Source organism: Taudactylus pleione, unplaced genomic scaffold (genome assembly GCF_031769625.1).
Source record: "Taudactylus pleione unplaced genomic scaffold, aTauple2 ptg000019l, whole genome shotgun sequence".
Taxonomy (NCBI): domain Eukaryota; kingdom Metazoa; phylum Chordata; class Amphibia; order Anura; family Myobatrachidae; genus Taudactylus; species Taudactylus pleione.
In genome coordinates, this window is record NW_028284421.1 from 40,716,159 (window position 1) to 40,732,367 (window position 16,209).

Sequence of the window (16,209 nt, forward strand, 5' to 3'; positions counted from 1 at the left end):
ATGTTGGGATTGTGACCGGCATGACTACATCCCCTGACAGGGAGTATGACAGGGGAGGCTCTGCCTTCCCTGCCTACCTTGACTGCACGTCCCTGTCAGTGACATGCCCACAAGACGGACCATCTCTGTGCGTCTGCATATCCATCCCCCTCTCACCTTCCACTCACTACCCAGGAACACCCAATACATCATCAAGTCATTTCTGAGACCGTGCATGTTGATAGCAACTATGAGTCTGTGCGCACAGACTCTGGATGCATGCACAGTGCCACTTAGACATGCACTGTAGAAAGAAATTGCTCAACTGCGTCGGAATCAGGCCCATAATCTTTTTACTTAAAAGATCAGAATATAAATTTATATATATAAGATACTGTATATGTGATTTTATTGTAGTTATAAACTCAGTGTATGAAACATAATAAAGTCTTGTGTTACAAATATATAGATATAGTTGTTCTTTAATCATAAATTACTGTGAATTATTATTATTATTTTACTTTCTCCTGTCACACTGATTCAGCTTGTTTATATGACCAATACAGAGAAGGAAAGACATCATTCGTGTTAATGGCCAAAAATCTGAGAAAGAAACATCTTTCAAAGTCTGGTGGCGTTATGGAAGAATTTATCTTCGTGCATGTAATAATGCATATCTGAGTGTTTGCCAGACTGACTATATTGTGGCAAAGACAATAATGCCAGGTAAGAATGATCATCTTCATATACAATCGTTGCTGTGAAACGCTCCTCAGCTGTAAGCTAAGTACTACAATTTTTATAGTCATACTTACACAGACTCCCTACACACACAGCTAAGTGCATTACTATACCTATTAATGATTTTCTTCTGTCTGCTCCATCATGTTCTGCTCATGTTCTCTACAGGACTATTATGCATTTGTTGTTCATTTTGTATACTAAACACACAGTAGTGCATTTAATTCTCCTTATGGCAAATAGATAAATTGGCAAAACTTTCAACATAAAAGAAGGGAGTCATTACACTACAGCATAAAAACACAGTATAACAATATGGTAACTTAACATTAAGCTCTCCACACAGAGGTCAATCTTGCCAGGGAATTGTAACCTAGGATATTTGTACTGTAATGTCTGTACACAGGCTGGGAGTGGATGTTTATATATGCCTGAAAATTAATAGATTGATTATAATGGATCCATGGTGATTATTTGTGCGGCCTCACATTTTGGACTGGAATGGGCATTAGTAGGTTTTTTCCCTCAAGTTGAGATTAGTGGATCACTAGGAGAAGCAATAAATTTCAATTGGATATGAGTACAGTGGTCAAAAATGCCATATTACAGCAATGGATCCATCCTGATCCTGTGGGTTTTCCATTATACAGGAAGAAGTTGCTTTTAATATCTCCTATGGACTGGGTGGAAATCATGTTTGCTGAATAAAGCAGGGTGGAGATGTTCTTTGGGGTGTGGTATATTTTTTGGGAAATTCATTCATAATGTTGACATGAGAATGTCGGTCTGGTCAAAATGTAGACAGTCAGCATTTCGACATGCTTACAATGTTGACATTAACCAGGTTGACATTCATCATGTCGACACTGATGAAATGTCAACATGCTAACATGCTTAGAATGTCTACAAAACATCCCTGGTGGTCTAGCAGTGACTTACCTGGTCGTACAGTGGGTTTGGCAGCTCTAGCGATGTCTTCCGGGTCTGGTGGTCATCTGATGAAGACGTCCAAAATCCTTGCGGAGGTAAGTGTTCCTAAACCCTAACCCTCCGCCTAACCCTAACCTTTTCTCCATCAGCGTTTCAACATTTCACATGGTGACATTTCAGAGGTCGACATTGTGAACATTTTGAGGATGTCGACATGGTGCCTGTGGAGACATGGAACCATGTCGGCATTGTGAATGTCGACATGGTCATTGTCGACTATGTAACCCATGCATGTATTTCAAGCCAATCATTTCTGTAACATATTAAAACTAAAATACTTGATAGTGTTAACTCTAGCTCCGGCGGCAGGCAGGACTTGTCCAGGAATGATGATGTTCGTCCATGCAAGATGACGTTTTGCCTCTTTCTGAGTTCCGTTTTTTTGGAGGGAAAAATCCGAACTCAGCGTGCAAACTCGAACCTATCCGAGCCTGCACATCCCTAATTTTATTATTATTATATTTTCCTCATATGGCACCACAAGGATTCCGTAGTGTTGCACATAGGGGGATGCAGATGAAGAAATCACGGCATTATATTCTGCAAGACAATTTTTTCAGGAATAATTAATAAACTATCTACCTCTCTTGTCTTCTAATAAGGTAAGGAAGAGGAGTTTTTTCTACGACTGTCTAATCGTTGCTTCCTAGTACTTCGGGGGCGTTATGGATACATTGGACGCTCAAGTAATAAAGACATTCTGCAGTGCAACAGCCCAGTACCTGAATGCATTGAAATAGTACCCTGCATGACTATCTATCACTTTATAGGTAAGTAGATGATATACTCACTTAGGGCTCTATTTACTACAATCCGCATTTCAAATGCAGATTTTAGTGTCATATTTTTGCCTAAATTCACATGGCTAATTTAGGCAATATCACAGGGATTTATCAAAAGTTGCGATAGAGCTCTGTCCCTGTGAATCCCTTCCGCAGGCTTATCACTGTATTTTTTGCAAAAAATATAGTGAGAAGGTGCCCGTGCATATGCCAACCATACACCCCCCTGGCAACACCCCCTTCCCCCCGCACTTTCAATTACCTCTGGTAATCACTGCTCGGTGATGTCCTCTGGGGCCCCGGTCAGCTGTTCTATGGGGTCACAGTGCAGGAGCTGGGAAACCAGCTGACCGGAGCCCCAGAGGACATCAGCGAGCATCGATCACCCTGGATGCAGTGATAAGCTTGTGGTCTATTTAGACCACAAAGCTGATCACTGGGGCCCGGCTCTGGTCTGCCTGTCAGAGCAGTGCAGGAGTCGGGGAACCAGGGAAACCCTGGATAACGCCATATCTAGGTGGTGTTAGTATCACAGGGCTTCCCCCGGTATTTTTCACAATTTATTTTTAGTAACTTTGGCCAGATCACATTTCCCATTACAATTATGGGAAATGTGATCTGCTTACTAAAAAATATGTGATAATTAGGGTTTGGAGTAGAATTTTATGAATTCTACTCCAATTGTCCTTTAGTAAATTTATGTTAAACTAAAATAATGTGAAAAGGGTATGAAAACACCCTTTTTCACTTTATTTTAGTAAAAATAATGTTAATAAATAGAGCCCTTAGGAACCTCTTAAAATGGAGATTCATTTATTTACAGTTATATGATAAAAGTACCCTCACTTCTCATATCTGTCCTTTTACAAAGTGGAATATGATTAAGGGGTAAATTTACTAAGCTCGAATGAATTCGAATGCGTCTAAATCACACGTTAAATGCATATCTGCAATTTACTAAACTCTAAAATCAGCCGGATTTGTCCCATTCTAAAGGATAAAAATCGGTCGAGAACACCTGAAACTCTGACGGTAACATGTTTTCGGACAAATAGATCATCGATCCAACTCTGCAGCCTTTTGCCATAGACATCAATAGGACCTGGAAATGTAGAAAGGGGCCCTAGACTGCACACCCTGGATATATATATATATATATATATATATATATATATATATATATATATATATAATAGGAGGTGCTACCTGTGGAGACCAATGTTGCAAACACAAGAAGAAAAGTTACAAGTGCACAACTCCAACATTACTAATTATATATAATACAATACATTTTGCTATACAGTTTTGCAATAAATAGAGGTTTTGGCATAATCATGGCCATGGTTATGGACCTACCCACCGCGCCCAGGTAACCTCTGAGGGTAGGTCTCTAACATACCGGGGTTGAAATCCAGAGCACAGGACACCCCCCAAACAGGCCCAGGACCCAGGACCTGGAAATTTACTAAGAATTCGAATGTGTCATCGCGGCCGAAATATAGTGCAAATCGGCCACAAAAGATGCTAAAACAAACGCAAATAGAAATCTCAGATAGAACACCTTTTTCAATTCAAGTTTGACATCTAAACCTACTCAACCATCTCTGACACCTCAAATCTGTGGCCACCAAATGGGGTTTAAGCATATGCATACACTTCTCTCCTGTTACAAAGCGTAACAAAGCATGGCATAGTTTTCTGTGCTGGATGTAGATCTTGTGGAGGCTATGATATACCTGAGGCTCTGCCACCAGGTGGGAAGAAACCAGGGTCATGAAACTGAGCATTATCAGCAGGTTGTGCAGGTACCGCAGAGGCTGCACAAGCCACGTTTATTTAGGGGGCGATTAAAACTAAACGCATTGCTCGATGGTCGAAGTCATACATGCCATGGCGTGACTCTGTTGCACTTTTCGTGTGACTTTTTTCCTTCAAATGCATCTTTTTCGCACTTTGATGCGAATAGGTAGCATAAGCAGCTTCAGATGTTTAAAATGATATGTAGGGTGCCTATGTTTTGTGTTGCTCACATAATACAGGCATGCTGCATATAATTTTAAATAGCAGAAACTGCTTGTGCTGCATATTAGCATCACAGTGTGAAAAAGACGCATTTGAAGCAAAAAAAAAGTCACAGTGAAAAGACGCTCAGTGCAACCGAAACACACAGAGGGCTGAGCGCTCGCAAGCGGGTCGATGTTGCCCTAGTGCGCATGTGCACGACGGAGGCTGCTCCGTCGTGTGCATGCGCGAGACCCGAATAACGACGGCCAAGCCGTCGTTATGGGTCTCGCACCAAAGGGGGCGTGCTGTCGATGGTGATTGACAGCACGCCCCCTTTGGTGGGCATGCCAGGGGCCTGGCTGCCCAGACGGAGGCGTTCCTATGAAGGAGGGACGGCCCTGATTCAGAGCGAGCGCTCTGTCAGAGCGTCCGGCTCTGAATCAGGGCCAGAGCTCCTGCCTTATGAATAGCCAGGGCCAGATTAACAATGGGGCGGGTGGAGCTGCAGCTCCAGGTCGCCTATCAAAATAGGCCCAGAGCAACTGCTGTGCTGCACTGGAAACAGGAAAAAATGTTTCTCCTGTTACAGTTTGGCAGCTGCCAGAAGCCCCACCCACTCAAACCGCAACCCCTAACCCCTTCCTCCACCCGAGGTTGAATGTAACGGGCATTGTGGGCATAACAAATTTGCTAATGGCGGCGCAGTGGAAGGCTGCACAAAGCACTCCCTGCGCCGCATAGTTTCTCTGCGCCTCCCCTGCACCGTGATGTTATGCCGTGTGGCATGATGCAAGTGCCGCCCTACTGCCGTCAGGGGCTGGCTGGCAACTTTTAGCCTGGGGGGCAAAGGCATGCAGGTGGCCCTGGCAGAGGAGTAGCATGTAGCCAGGGTGCCCGAAGAACGTGCGTGCTACGGTGCCCCCCCCCCCCAAGTGTTCCAGGGAGGAGGCGGGTCCATATGGGATTAATGTAAAGTAAAAATAAAGATTAGGGACAGCCCCGACGTGGTGCCCATATGCAGTGCCCCCCTGTGCCCCAGGAGAGGACCCCCTTATGCAGGCCTCCAGTAGTGCCCCCAGTAGTGATCCCTCCTATGCAGTGCCTCTTATACAGTGCCCCCAGTAGTGGTCCACCCTGTGCAGTGCCCCTTGTACCCCCAGGAGTAAGCCCCTTATATAGTACCCCCAGTAGTGGTACCCCCTATTCAGTGCTCCTTATATAGTGCCCCCAGTAGCAGTCCACACCCCATGTAGTGCCCCCAATAGTGGTAACCCTTATGCAGTGCCCCTTAAATAGTGGCCCCAGTTGTAGTCTCCCCCCTGTGCAGTACCCCCAGTATTGCCCTTTTTATAGAGCCCCCAGCAGTGGTCCCTCGATGCAGTGCCCCCAGTGGTAGTCCCCTCCCCCCTATGTAGTGCCCCTAGTAGTAGTCCCCTCCCCCTATGCAGTGCCCCTAGTAGTTGTCCCCTCCCCTTGTAGTGCCCATAGTAGTAGTAGTCCCCCCCCTTGTAGTGCCCCAGTAGTAGTCCTCCCTTGTAGAAGTAGTCCCCCCCCTTGTAGTGCCCCCAGTAGTAGTCCCCCCCATTTAAGTGCCCCCAGTTATAATCCCCAGTAGTGGTCCCCCCTTGTAGTGCCCCCAGTAGTGATCTCCCCCTTGTAGTACCCCCAGTAGTGGTCTCCCACTTGTAGTGCCCCCAGTAGTAGTCCCTCCCTCTTGTAGTGCCCCCAGTAGTGGTTCCCCCTTTGTAGTGCCCCCAGTAGTCCCCCCCTTGTAGTGCCCCCAGTAGTAGTAGTCCCCCCCATGTATTGCCCCCAGTAGTAGTAGTCCCCCCCTTGCAGTGCCTCCAGTAGTGGTTGCCCCCTTGTGGTGCCCCCAGTAGTGGTCTCCCCCTTGTAATGCCAGCCCCCCCCCCAGTAGACACACGTAGTAACAAAAAAAAGCCACTTACCTTAATCCCCGCTCCCGCCTTCGCCATCCGCTCCTCCATCTGTCCTTCCCGGGCCGGGCTGCTCTGCATTATAGGAGATACGTCATATGACGTTATGACGCCTCTCCCATTGCCCACTGCGGGAGCCGGAAGATGGAGCGGCTCCTGAAGTGGGCGCAGCAGCAGCTAATGAGAGTCTGACAGACTCTCATTGGCTGCTGATCAAAACAAACACACAGCTGCCGGTGCCGGCGGCTGTGTGTTTGTCACTTGTGTAGCGCTGACCGAACTCCGTCCGGTCAGCGCTATACAAGCGGTGCAGTCTGTGTCACAGTGACACAGACTGCCCGCGGCCCGCATGACGCTGCGGCCCGGGGGGCATATGGCACCCTGCCCCCCGGCCCAACCCGCCACTGACTGCTGTAAAGAATGGCTGCGGCATACAAGCTTAGCACCCTGAAGGCAGCCAGGTGCTCGGATTTATGACTAAGGTAGCCAGCTACTGAAGGGCTGTTTATGATGATTGGGGACTGCCTGCTGGCGGCTGCTGCTGCTGGTCGTGGATGGGGTGTCCATGTCCTGCAGGACTCCTGGAGGAAGGTATGCTCATTCTGCTCATTGTCCCACTGACTCTGACTGAAAATTTTGCTAATTATAGTTTCTTGTTGTGATATATTATATATATATATATATATATATATATATATGTCCATCCCAATCCCCCTCCCTCCACTGTTGCGGCTCTGTTTCACCCTCCCCAACGGTTCTATCCAATACCCAATTTCCCCATTCTGCATACACACTAGGGGTGTGCATCGGCCACTTTTCGTGTTTTGGTTTTGGATCTGGATCTTTCTTCGTGTTTTGGATCTGGATTGGTTTTGCCAAAACCACCCTTCCGTGTTTTGGGTTCTGGGTTTTGTGTTTTGGATCTGTATTTTTCTTAAAAAAAAGCATAAAAACAGCTAAAATCACAGAATATGTGGGTGTTTCTGCTCCTATGCTATTATTAACCTCAATAACCTTAATTTCCACTCATTTCCAGTCTATTCTGAACACCTCACACCTCACAATAGTGTTTTTATGTTTAAAAGGTTGCACCGAGGTAGCTGGATGACTATGCTAAGAGATACGAGTGGGCGGCACAAACACGTGGCCCATCTAGGAGTGACACTGCAGTGGCAGACAGGATGGCAGTTTGAAAAACTAGGCCCCAAACAGTACATAATGCAAAGAAAAAAAAGAGGTGCAAGATGGAATTGTCCTTGGGCCCTCCCATCCACCCTTATGTTGTATAAACAGGACATGCACACTTTAACAAACCAATCATTTCAGAGCCAGGGTCTGCCGCACGACTGTGGCTGAAATGATTGGTTCATTTGGGTCCCCACAAAACAAGCTGGCAATTAATCTGTCCCTGCACAAACTGGCTCTACGGAGGCAAGATGTCGTCCTCATCCACCGATTCCTTACCCTCTTCAGTGTTGTGTACGTCCTCATCCTCACAGAGTATTTACTCCTCCCCGCTGGAATCCACCACCACAGGTCCCTTTGTACGTTCTGGAGGCTGGTCTCCCTGGAAGAGTTGATAATTAATTTTTATGAACATCATCTTCTCCACATTTTGTGGAAGCTACCTCCTACGCCTTTCGCTGACAAGGTTCCCGGCTGCACTAAACACTCTTTCGTAGTACACACTGGAGGGGGGGCAACTCAGGTAAAATAGCGCCAGTTTGTACAGGGGCCTCCAAATTGCCTCTTTTTCTTGCCAGTACAGGTACGGACTGTCTGACATGCCTACTTGGATGCTGTCACCGATGTAATCCTCCACCATTCTGTCAATGGTGACAGTATCATATGCAGTGACAGTAGACATGTCAGAAATCGTTGCCTGGTCCTTCAGTCCGGACCAGATGTCCAAACTTAGTCCTGCCTGCCCTGCATCACCGCCAGCGGGTTGCTTAGGATACCTAAGTTTTTTCCTGGCAGCCCCAGTTGCGGGAGAAAATGAAGAAGGAGCTGTTGACATGTCACGTTCCGCTTCAGCTGACAGTGTTTTCACCAGCAGGTCTTTGCACCTCTGCAGGCTTATGTCGGCCGGAAAGAGAGACACCACATAGGCTTTAAACCTAGGATCGAGCACGGTGGCCAAAATGTAGTGGTCTGATTTCAACAGATTGACCACCCTGGAATCCTGGCAAAGCGAATGAAGGGCTTCATCCAAAAGTCCCACATGCCGAGCGGAATCTCTCCGTCTTAGCTCCTCCTTCACTTTTTCCAGCTGCTTCTGCAAAAGCCTGATGAGGGGAATGACCTGACTCAAGCTGGCAGTGTCTGAACTGACTTCACGTGTGGCAAGTTCGAAGGGCTGGAGAACCTTGCACAACACGGAAATCATTCTCCACTGCGCTTGAGTCAGGTGCATACCCCCTCCTTTGCCTATGTCATAGGTGGATGTATAGGCTTGAATGGCTTTTTGCTGCTCCTCCATCCTCTGAAGCATATAGAGGGTTGAGTTCCACCTCGTCACAACCTCTTGCTTCAGGTGATGGCGGGGCAGGTTCAAGAGTGTTAGCTGGCGCTCCAGTCTTCGGCACGCAGTCGCTGAATTGCGATAGTGGCCAGAAATTTTTCGGGCCACCCAAAGCGTCTCCTGTGGTTTGCAGGCGCTTGGATACAACAGGAAAAAGGGATTTAGGTGTCCCTGGACTGCTTACGGTCTTATCCAAAGTTTCTGAACTTGACAGTAACTTTTTATGAACGCGTTGCAGGTGACGTATAAGGGAGGATGTTCCTAGGTGGTTAACGTCCCTACCCCTACTTATTTCACCTTTACATATGGTACATATGGCAAGACAGTTGTTGTCCGGATTTGGATAGAAATATTGCCAGACCAAAGAGGTGGAATGTTTGGTCTTTTGCCCAGGCATGACCGTGATGGGCTTTTTCATCCCACGGACAACAACTGTCTCCCCCGGAGCCTGATTTAAACAAACCACATCACCATCAGAATCCTCCTCGCCAACTTCCTCCTCAGCGCCAGCTACACCAGTATCCTCATCCTGTTGTACTTCAACAGTGACATCTTCAATTTGCATATCAGCAAGTGGACTGTGGGTGCTCCTTTCAGCACTTGCAGGGGGCGTGCAAATGGTGGAAAGAGCCAACTCTTCCCGTCCAGTGCTGGGAAGGTCAGGCATCGCAACCGCCACCACACTTGGACTCTCCTTGGGGATTTGTGATATCTTCTTAGAACGCACAGTTCTTCGCTGTGCTTTTGCCAACTTAACTCGTTTGATTTTTTTAGCGGGATGAGGGCTTCCATCGTCATGTGAAGCTGAACCACTAGTCATGAACATAGGGATAGACCTTAGCCGTTCCTTGCCACTCTGTGTCGTAAATGGCATATTGGCAAGTTTACGTTTCTCCTCAGATGATTTAAATGTTTTTTTTAAGGTCATTTTCCTGAACTTTGTCATTTGGGATTGTATGTGCCCTCTACTATGACATTGGGCATCGGCCTTGGCAGACGACGTTGATGGCATGTTATCGTCTATGTCATGACTAGTGGCAGCAGCTTCAGCACTAGGAGGAAGTGGTTCTTGATCTTTCCCTATTTTATTTTTATCGGAGAAAGTTTGGTCCTTCATTTATGTTATATTGATATATACGTGCGGCTAAGGCGCACACAAACACAGAAAATATTTTTTTATTTTTGTTGGAGACTAGTGCACTTTGTGGGTTACACCACCCTTTAAGAAATGAGCCAGCCGGCCCTTTACTTATGGGACACAGGCGCACGCTTGGCGCTGCTCCTTTGTTGATGCACGTGCAGCCACAGTGCACACAATTCAAAAACACAGAAAATATTTTTTTATTTTGCTTGGAGTGCCCTTTGGGGGTTACAGCACCCTTTAATGGACAAGCCAGCCGGCCCTTTACTTATGGGACACAGGCGCACGCTTGGCGCTGCTCCTTTGTTGATGCACGTGCAGCCACAGTGCACACAATTCACAAACACAGAAAATATTTTTTTTATTTTGTTTGGAGTGCACTTTGGTGGTTACAGCACCCTTTAACGGTCAAGCCAGCCGGCCCTTTACCTATGACACAGGCGCACGCTTGGCGTTACTTTGTTGATGCTCGTGCGGCTACTGCGCACACAATTCACAAACACAAAAAAATATATTTTTTTATTTTTTTTGGAGTGCACTTTGGGGGTTACAGCACCCTTTAACGGTCAAGCCAGCCGGCCCTTTACCTATGACACAGGCGCACGCTTGGCGCTACTTTGTTGATGCACGTGCGGCTACTGCGCACACAGGGCCTGATTCAGAGCCGGACGCTCTGACCAGAGCGCTCGCTCTGAATCAGTGCCCTCCTACATGAAAATGGAGCGGCCTTATGGACGCTCGCATAGCTGTGGGTTACCACCCACAGCTTATGTGAGCGTCCATGGTGATGGTTACGATGGTCAAGACCATCGCGACCATCGGGCTTGCGACGGAGATCCTGCAGTAGGATCTCGCTGCTGCAAGCCCTGGAGTGATTTTGGCTCTATCAGAGCCAAAATCACTCCCACTGACATCACTAGTGATGTCAGTGGGGCCGGCATCAGACGGTAGGCGTTCCCATGGGAACGCCTCCATCTGGCAGCCACGCCCACCAAAGGGGGCGTGCTGTCAATCAACATTGACAGCATGCCCCTTTTGGTGCGAGACCCAGAGCGACGGAGAGCCCGTCGCTATCCGGGTCTCGCGCATGCGCACGACGGAGCTCTCTCCGTCATGCGCATGCGCAGTGGGGCAACATCGACCCGCTTGTGAGCGTCCTGCGCTGGCGAGCGGGTCTGAATGACCCCCGCAATTCACAAACACAAAAATATATATATTTTTATTTTTTTTGGAGTGCACTTTGGGGGTTACAGCACCCTTTAACGGTCAAGCCAGCCGGCCCTTTACTTATGACACAGGCGCACACTTGGCAGTACTTTGTTGATGCACATGCGGCTACTGCGCACACAATTCACAAACACAGAAAAAATATTTATTTTTTTTGCACTTGGGGGAGCACCCCTGATGGACAGAGCACCCCCTGGACAACACTACAGCACCCCTTTAGGACTGGGACACTGCACAGGACTTTGGAGTGGACACAGCCCCTATGGACAACTGACTGCACAACACAGTCCAGCCAGCCCCTATGGACTTTGGAGGAGTGGACACAGCCCCTATGGACAACAGCAGCACAGCGCAGCACAGCCAGCCCCTATGGACTTTGGAGGAGTGGACACAGCCCCTATGGACAACAGCAGCACAGCACAACACAGTCCAGCCAGCCCCTATGGACTTTGGAGGAGTGGACACAGCCCCTATGGACAACAGCAGCACAGCACAACACTACACTACACTGCACTACACTACACTATAAAGCCCAGCCAGCCCTAACTCCCACCCTCCCTCTTCACTGTCCACAGCCGAGTGAAAAAATGGCGCCAACGCGGGTACCTTATATAGAATCCAAAACCCGCGAGACCCGGAAGGCGGGATGATGACGTTTTGCCTCGATTTCAGAACCGAGTCAGGCGGGAAAAGTCGAGCCTGACTCGGATCGGCTTCAGATCGGGGGGGCTCGGATTTCAGAAATCCAAACCCGCTCACCCCTAATACACACACACCTATATATGTTAAATGGCAATAACGCAGTAACTTACCTTCATGCTGGGTCTTGGCTTTGTCGCTTAATCTTCAGCTGGACCACTAAGGAGGTGGAGGAGGAGTGTGGGGCTGGGGGGGTCAGGAGAGTCACGAGTGGGGGGGCTGGAAGTGCCGCAAGTGGAGGTGCTGCGAGGGAGGGCGGAGGTGCCGCAAGGGGGAAGGGGGGTGTCGGGGGGGGGGGGGTCTCTAGTGGGAAGGAACAGGAAGGAAGCAGGAGGGACCCAGGAGGAGAAGGGTAGGGGGGGGAAGGTTGTCTGTGGGTGGGGCTTTGGCAGGACTGCTATAGCAGTTCTCCTCAACGGCGGGTCCTCTTTGGGTCCTCCTGCAGCGGGGCTTCCCACACGCTGTCTACACCATCGGGGTCCTCCGCGCCGGGGGTCTTTTCAGTGGGTCCATCCTCATGATGAGCATATCTGTCAGCGGGGGTTCCCCCTAGGGTACAGGAGTCACCCTCCTTCACCTGTAGGTAGCATGGGTCTTCCCTCTCTGTCCCGGCAACCGCAGTGACAGCTATTCACAGCACTGCTCACGGGGTCTCCTCCCATTGTCAGCACCAGGATCGGCTGCCGGAATTCCACAAACAGCAGGGGGCAGCGGCTCATCAACAAGACTGGGGTAGCAGCAGGGCCCCACGTTTATTCTGTTCCTGATTGTCGGGCCCCCTCTGATCCATGGTGCCCGGTATGGGTGTTTCATTAGTCCCCCGCCTGTTGCCGGGCCTGGTAGCACACCTCATATTTCAACAGCTGCATGAACCCATTTTGGCCAAGCTTATATTTTCAGAGAGATAGCATTACATTTTCCACTAGAATACTCTGGTTTACATAAATACTCAATGATTGCGAGGAACCCAGGTCCTGTATCTGCAAACAAATAATTTGCCTTCCACCACTTAATGGTTGGTATGGAGTGTTTTTAGTGACATGCTGTGTTTCGGTTAGCAAAATTTGACAGTGAGCATAACTACATAACTAAACATTGTTTTGTCTCCAAATGACGTTGTACCACAGATTTCTAATTTCACTCACAGGTAATTTTAGAAATATAGGACATTATTACAAAGCTATGTTTGGAGAGAATGTGCGTTCTCTTAGCTCCTTCTGCTTTATAAATATCACTTTTATTAGTTTTAAATCTATTTTTGTCGCCAAGAGTACTTGTTAATTTGACAAAAATCGGGAGGCAAATAACGGGTTGTTTTTTCAATCCCGGAAAATATGGGATTGAAAACCGCTCAATCCCAGGCTACCCGGGATTGAGTTAGTCAATGGGCCGAGCTGGTGCGGCTGAAGGGGCGGGACGGTGTGGGCTGGGCAGCGTGACCTCTGACATCCCATCACGCTGTGCACAGCCGGTAGGTGGGGGTAGCCAGGCAGCATCTGAGCGAGTGCTGCTGGTGCTCAGCGCTGCCCAGCATTAAGAAAAAACTAAAAAGCACATGCAATCACTAGTCCCGCCAATTTAGGCCAAAATCCCGGGATCCCGCAAATCCCGGAATTGGCCTCCCTAGACAAATAAAAATGTTTTAAATGTTTTGTGATTCAGGAACTAATGGAACTGTCTTTATTACATGTGACACATTTATGTGTTTAAATGTCTTAATTATGTGGACATTTATTTTACTTCAAATATACATAATGTGCATTATAACAATATCTAGTGTTTGGATGTGGGCATAATGTGAGGTACACGTATGCCAGAATCGGTATGATTTGCCTGTCCGGCAGTTGGAATCCCGACAGCGGCTGCCCGACATGGTTGAAAATCCCGATCATCCCTAAGGTAAGTATTGACTAACCTAATTCTCTCCCCTAACCCTCACTTAGGGGTGCCTAACCCTAACCTTCCCCCAGTGCCTAACCCTAATCCCCCCTCTAAGTGCTTAAACCTAACACCCCCTTCCCGCCACCTAAACCTAAGTCCCTCCCGGGGGTGCCTAACCCTAACCCCCCCTTCCCCTAGCCTAAACCTAACCCCCCGGGTGGGGACTAACCCTTATTCCCCCCCGGGAGCCCTAATCCTAACCTTCCCCCACCTGCGGCTATCCGCGCTCGGCGTCCCTTCGATCTGGATGCCGGGCGCCGGTCTCCCGGCATCGGTAAAATGACAGGCATCTAGATTTAGACACCTGTCATTTAACCCTCGCCAGGATTAAACAGTCGGGAAGCCGGCTGTCAGGATTAGGTCAGCCGGCTTCACGTCTGCATACCCATATGCCCAGTCTGCATTTATCACGAAGTGCTCCGATCCATCATTCAGAGGAGGCAAACCTTTATAATTCCCGCAGGCACCACTATCTTGGTGTGCAAGTCCATACGCTTTCCATATAAATAGACGTATTTACTCAAAACTGCGTGTATGTGGTCACAATGTCAAATGCATTATGGGCCTGATTCAGCAGAAGACTGTATTGCAAAGCCGCACACAAGTAGCTTTGCAATTCTGTCCTTGTTAAAATGCAAATGTAGCAGGAGGTAGCTGGGGTCGGCGCCATCGGTCCATGTTGGATGGCGCCGGCCTGCTGAGTAGGCCTCAGCTTACGCAGGCTGGCCTTGCCACCATCGGAAAATGGGGGCTGTTCCTGGGAACGCAGGCCAACCCGCACCGCCCCATAAGCGCCTCTGCCTGTCAATCAGGAGGTGGCAAACGGGGGCCTGTGTGCAATAATGTGCAGAACGGGTTCTCGATATTCTGGAATATGTTATCTGCAGTGTACGCAATCAGGCCCAGTGTGTATTAATATTTTAGTAAGATGATCTCTATGTTGTTCTACAGTATATTGGGTATTGTATCTCTAGTGGTCAATTCTGAAGCTGCACAACATCCTATTTTTTTTTTTAAATTGAGTATTTTTTTTTTTTATTGGAGTTTTCACAAAACCAACACTCAATACAAACAGTAACAATAATAATTGCATATTTCAGTAAAAAACATATACATCATCGTATCAAATAAGCGTATATTTACACCGTAATATGGTACAGAAATATTTAGTATTGTAAATAACCCTAACATGTCTTCAAATTTTAAACATCATCTCGACTTTATAAAAATGTTGCTTATATTACAAACATATCCAAATGGTACCACTCAGTCCTAAACACAAAATATTCTAATACAATATCACAATTAGGACATCTATTCCACCATATTATTTAATACACACACCCATATCCTACGGTAAACAAAACCTACTTTTATTATAGAAAAAACAGTATCTTATATATTGTGTGTGTGTATATATATATATATATATATATATATATATATAAAAAATAATAATAAGATAAAAGAGAGAAGAGGAGCTTCTCCCAAGCCTGCAGTAAATCATACAATCATTTAAACAACAATTGGCCATTACACTTCAGGGAGAGCATAACTGGACCTGTACCAACTACCCCAAATACGGTCATATTTAAATTCAGCCTTTTGAGTTAAATACAGATATTTCTCTTGTCTGGCAGTGGTGCGAACCAGCGCAGGCAAGCACGGAAGTCCGGACCCTGAGAGGCCAACCAATTGTGAGCTATACTGACTTTAGCTAAAGTACACAAGTTGATAACCAACTGCCTTTCATATTTATCAAGAGTGGTATCGACCAGAACACCCAAACAGCATACCAGCGGGGTGAGGAGAGGGGCTTGAATCCCAATATTGGAAAGAACCTGTATAACCCTGCGCCAAAATGTCTGAACTGTGGGGCACTCCCAGAGTAAGTGCCAGAATGTACCAACAGCCATCCGGCATCTTGGACAAACATTAGAGGCAAGGCCCCCAAATTTCACCAGCCTAGTTGGAGTTAGATAGACTCTATGCAAGATATATAGCTGGATTTGCTGGAATCTCACGGAGGCAGTGGAGATTCGGGGAATACTCAAAGCCAAATCCCAGTCTTTGTCATCTATTAAGCCCACATCTGCCTCCCATTTTCCTTTAAGATCAAGTAGCCTGGATTCATGTAAGCTGCACAACATTCTACACATCTGGTACCATGACCCATGGAATCGTGGAGCAGGGAAGAGGGAGTGTTGTAGATACTATTGCTGCGCTACTAGCATTCTATAAAAG

At 47.4% G+C, this 16,209-nt stretch overlaps 1 protein-coding gene across 1 annotated transcript in view; it reads left to right on the forward strand.

Annotated features, from left to right (window-relative positions):
• Positions 1-16,209, forward strand: part of FSCN3 (fascin actin-bundling protein 3) — a 66,113-nt gene that overhangs the window by 32,677 nt on the left and 17,227 nt on the right. Inside the window, exons 5-6 of the mRNA XM_088444817.1 lie at positions 546-705; positions 2,313-2,480. Coding sequence (XP_088300943.1) covers positions 546-705; positions 2,313-2,480 — 328 coding nt within the window. The remainder of the gene's footprint in view (positions 1-545; positions 706-2,312; positions 2,481-16,209) is intronic.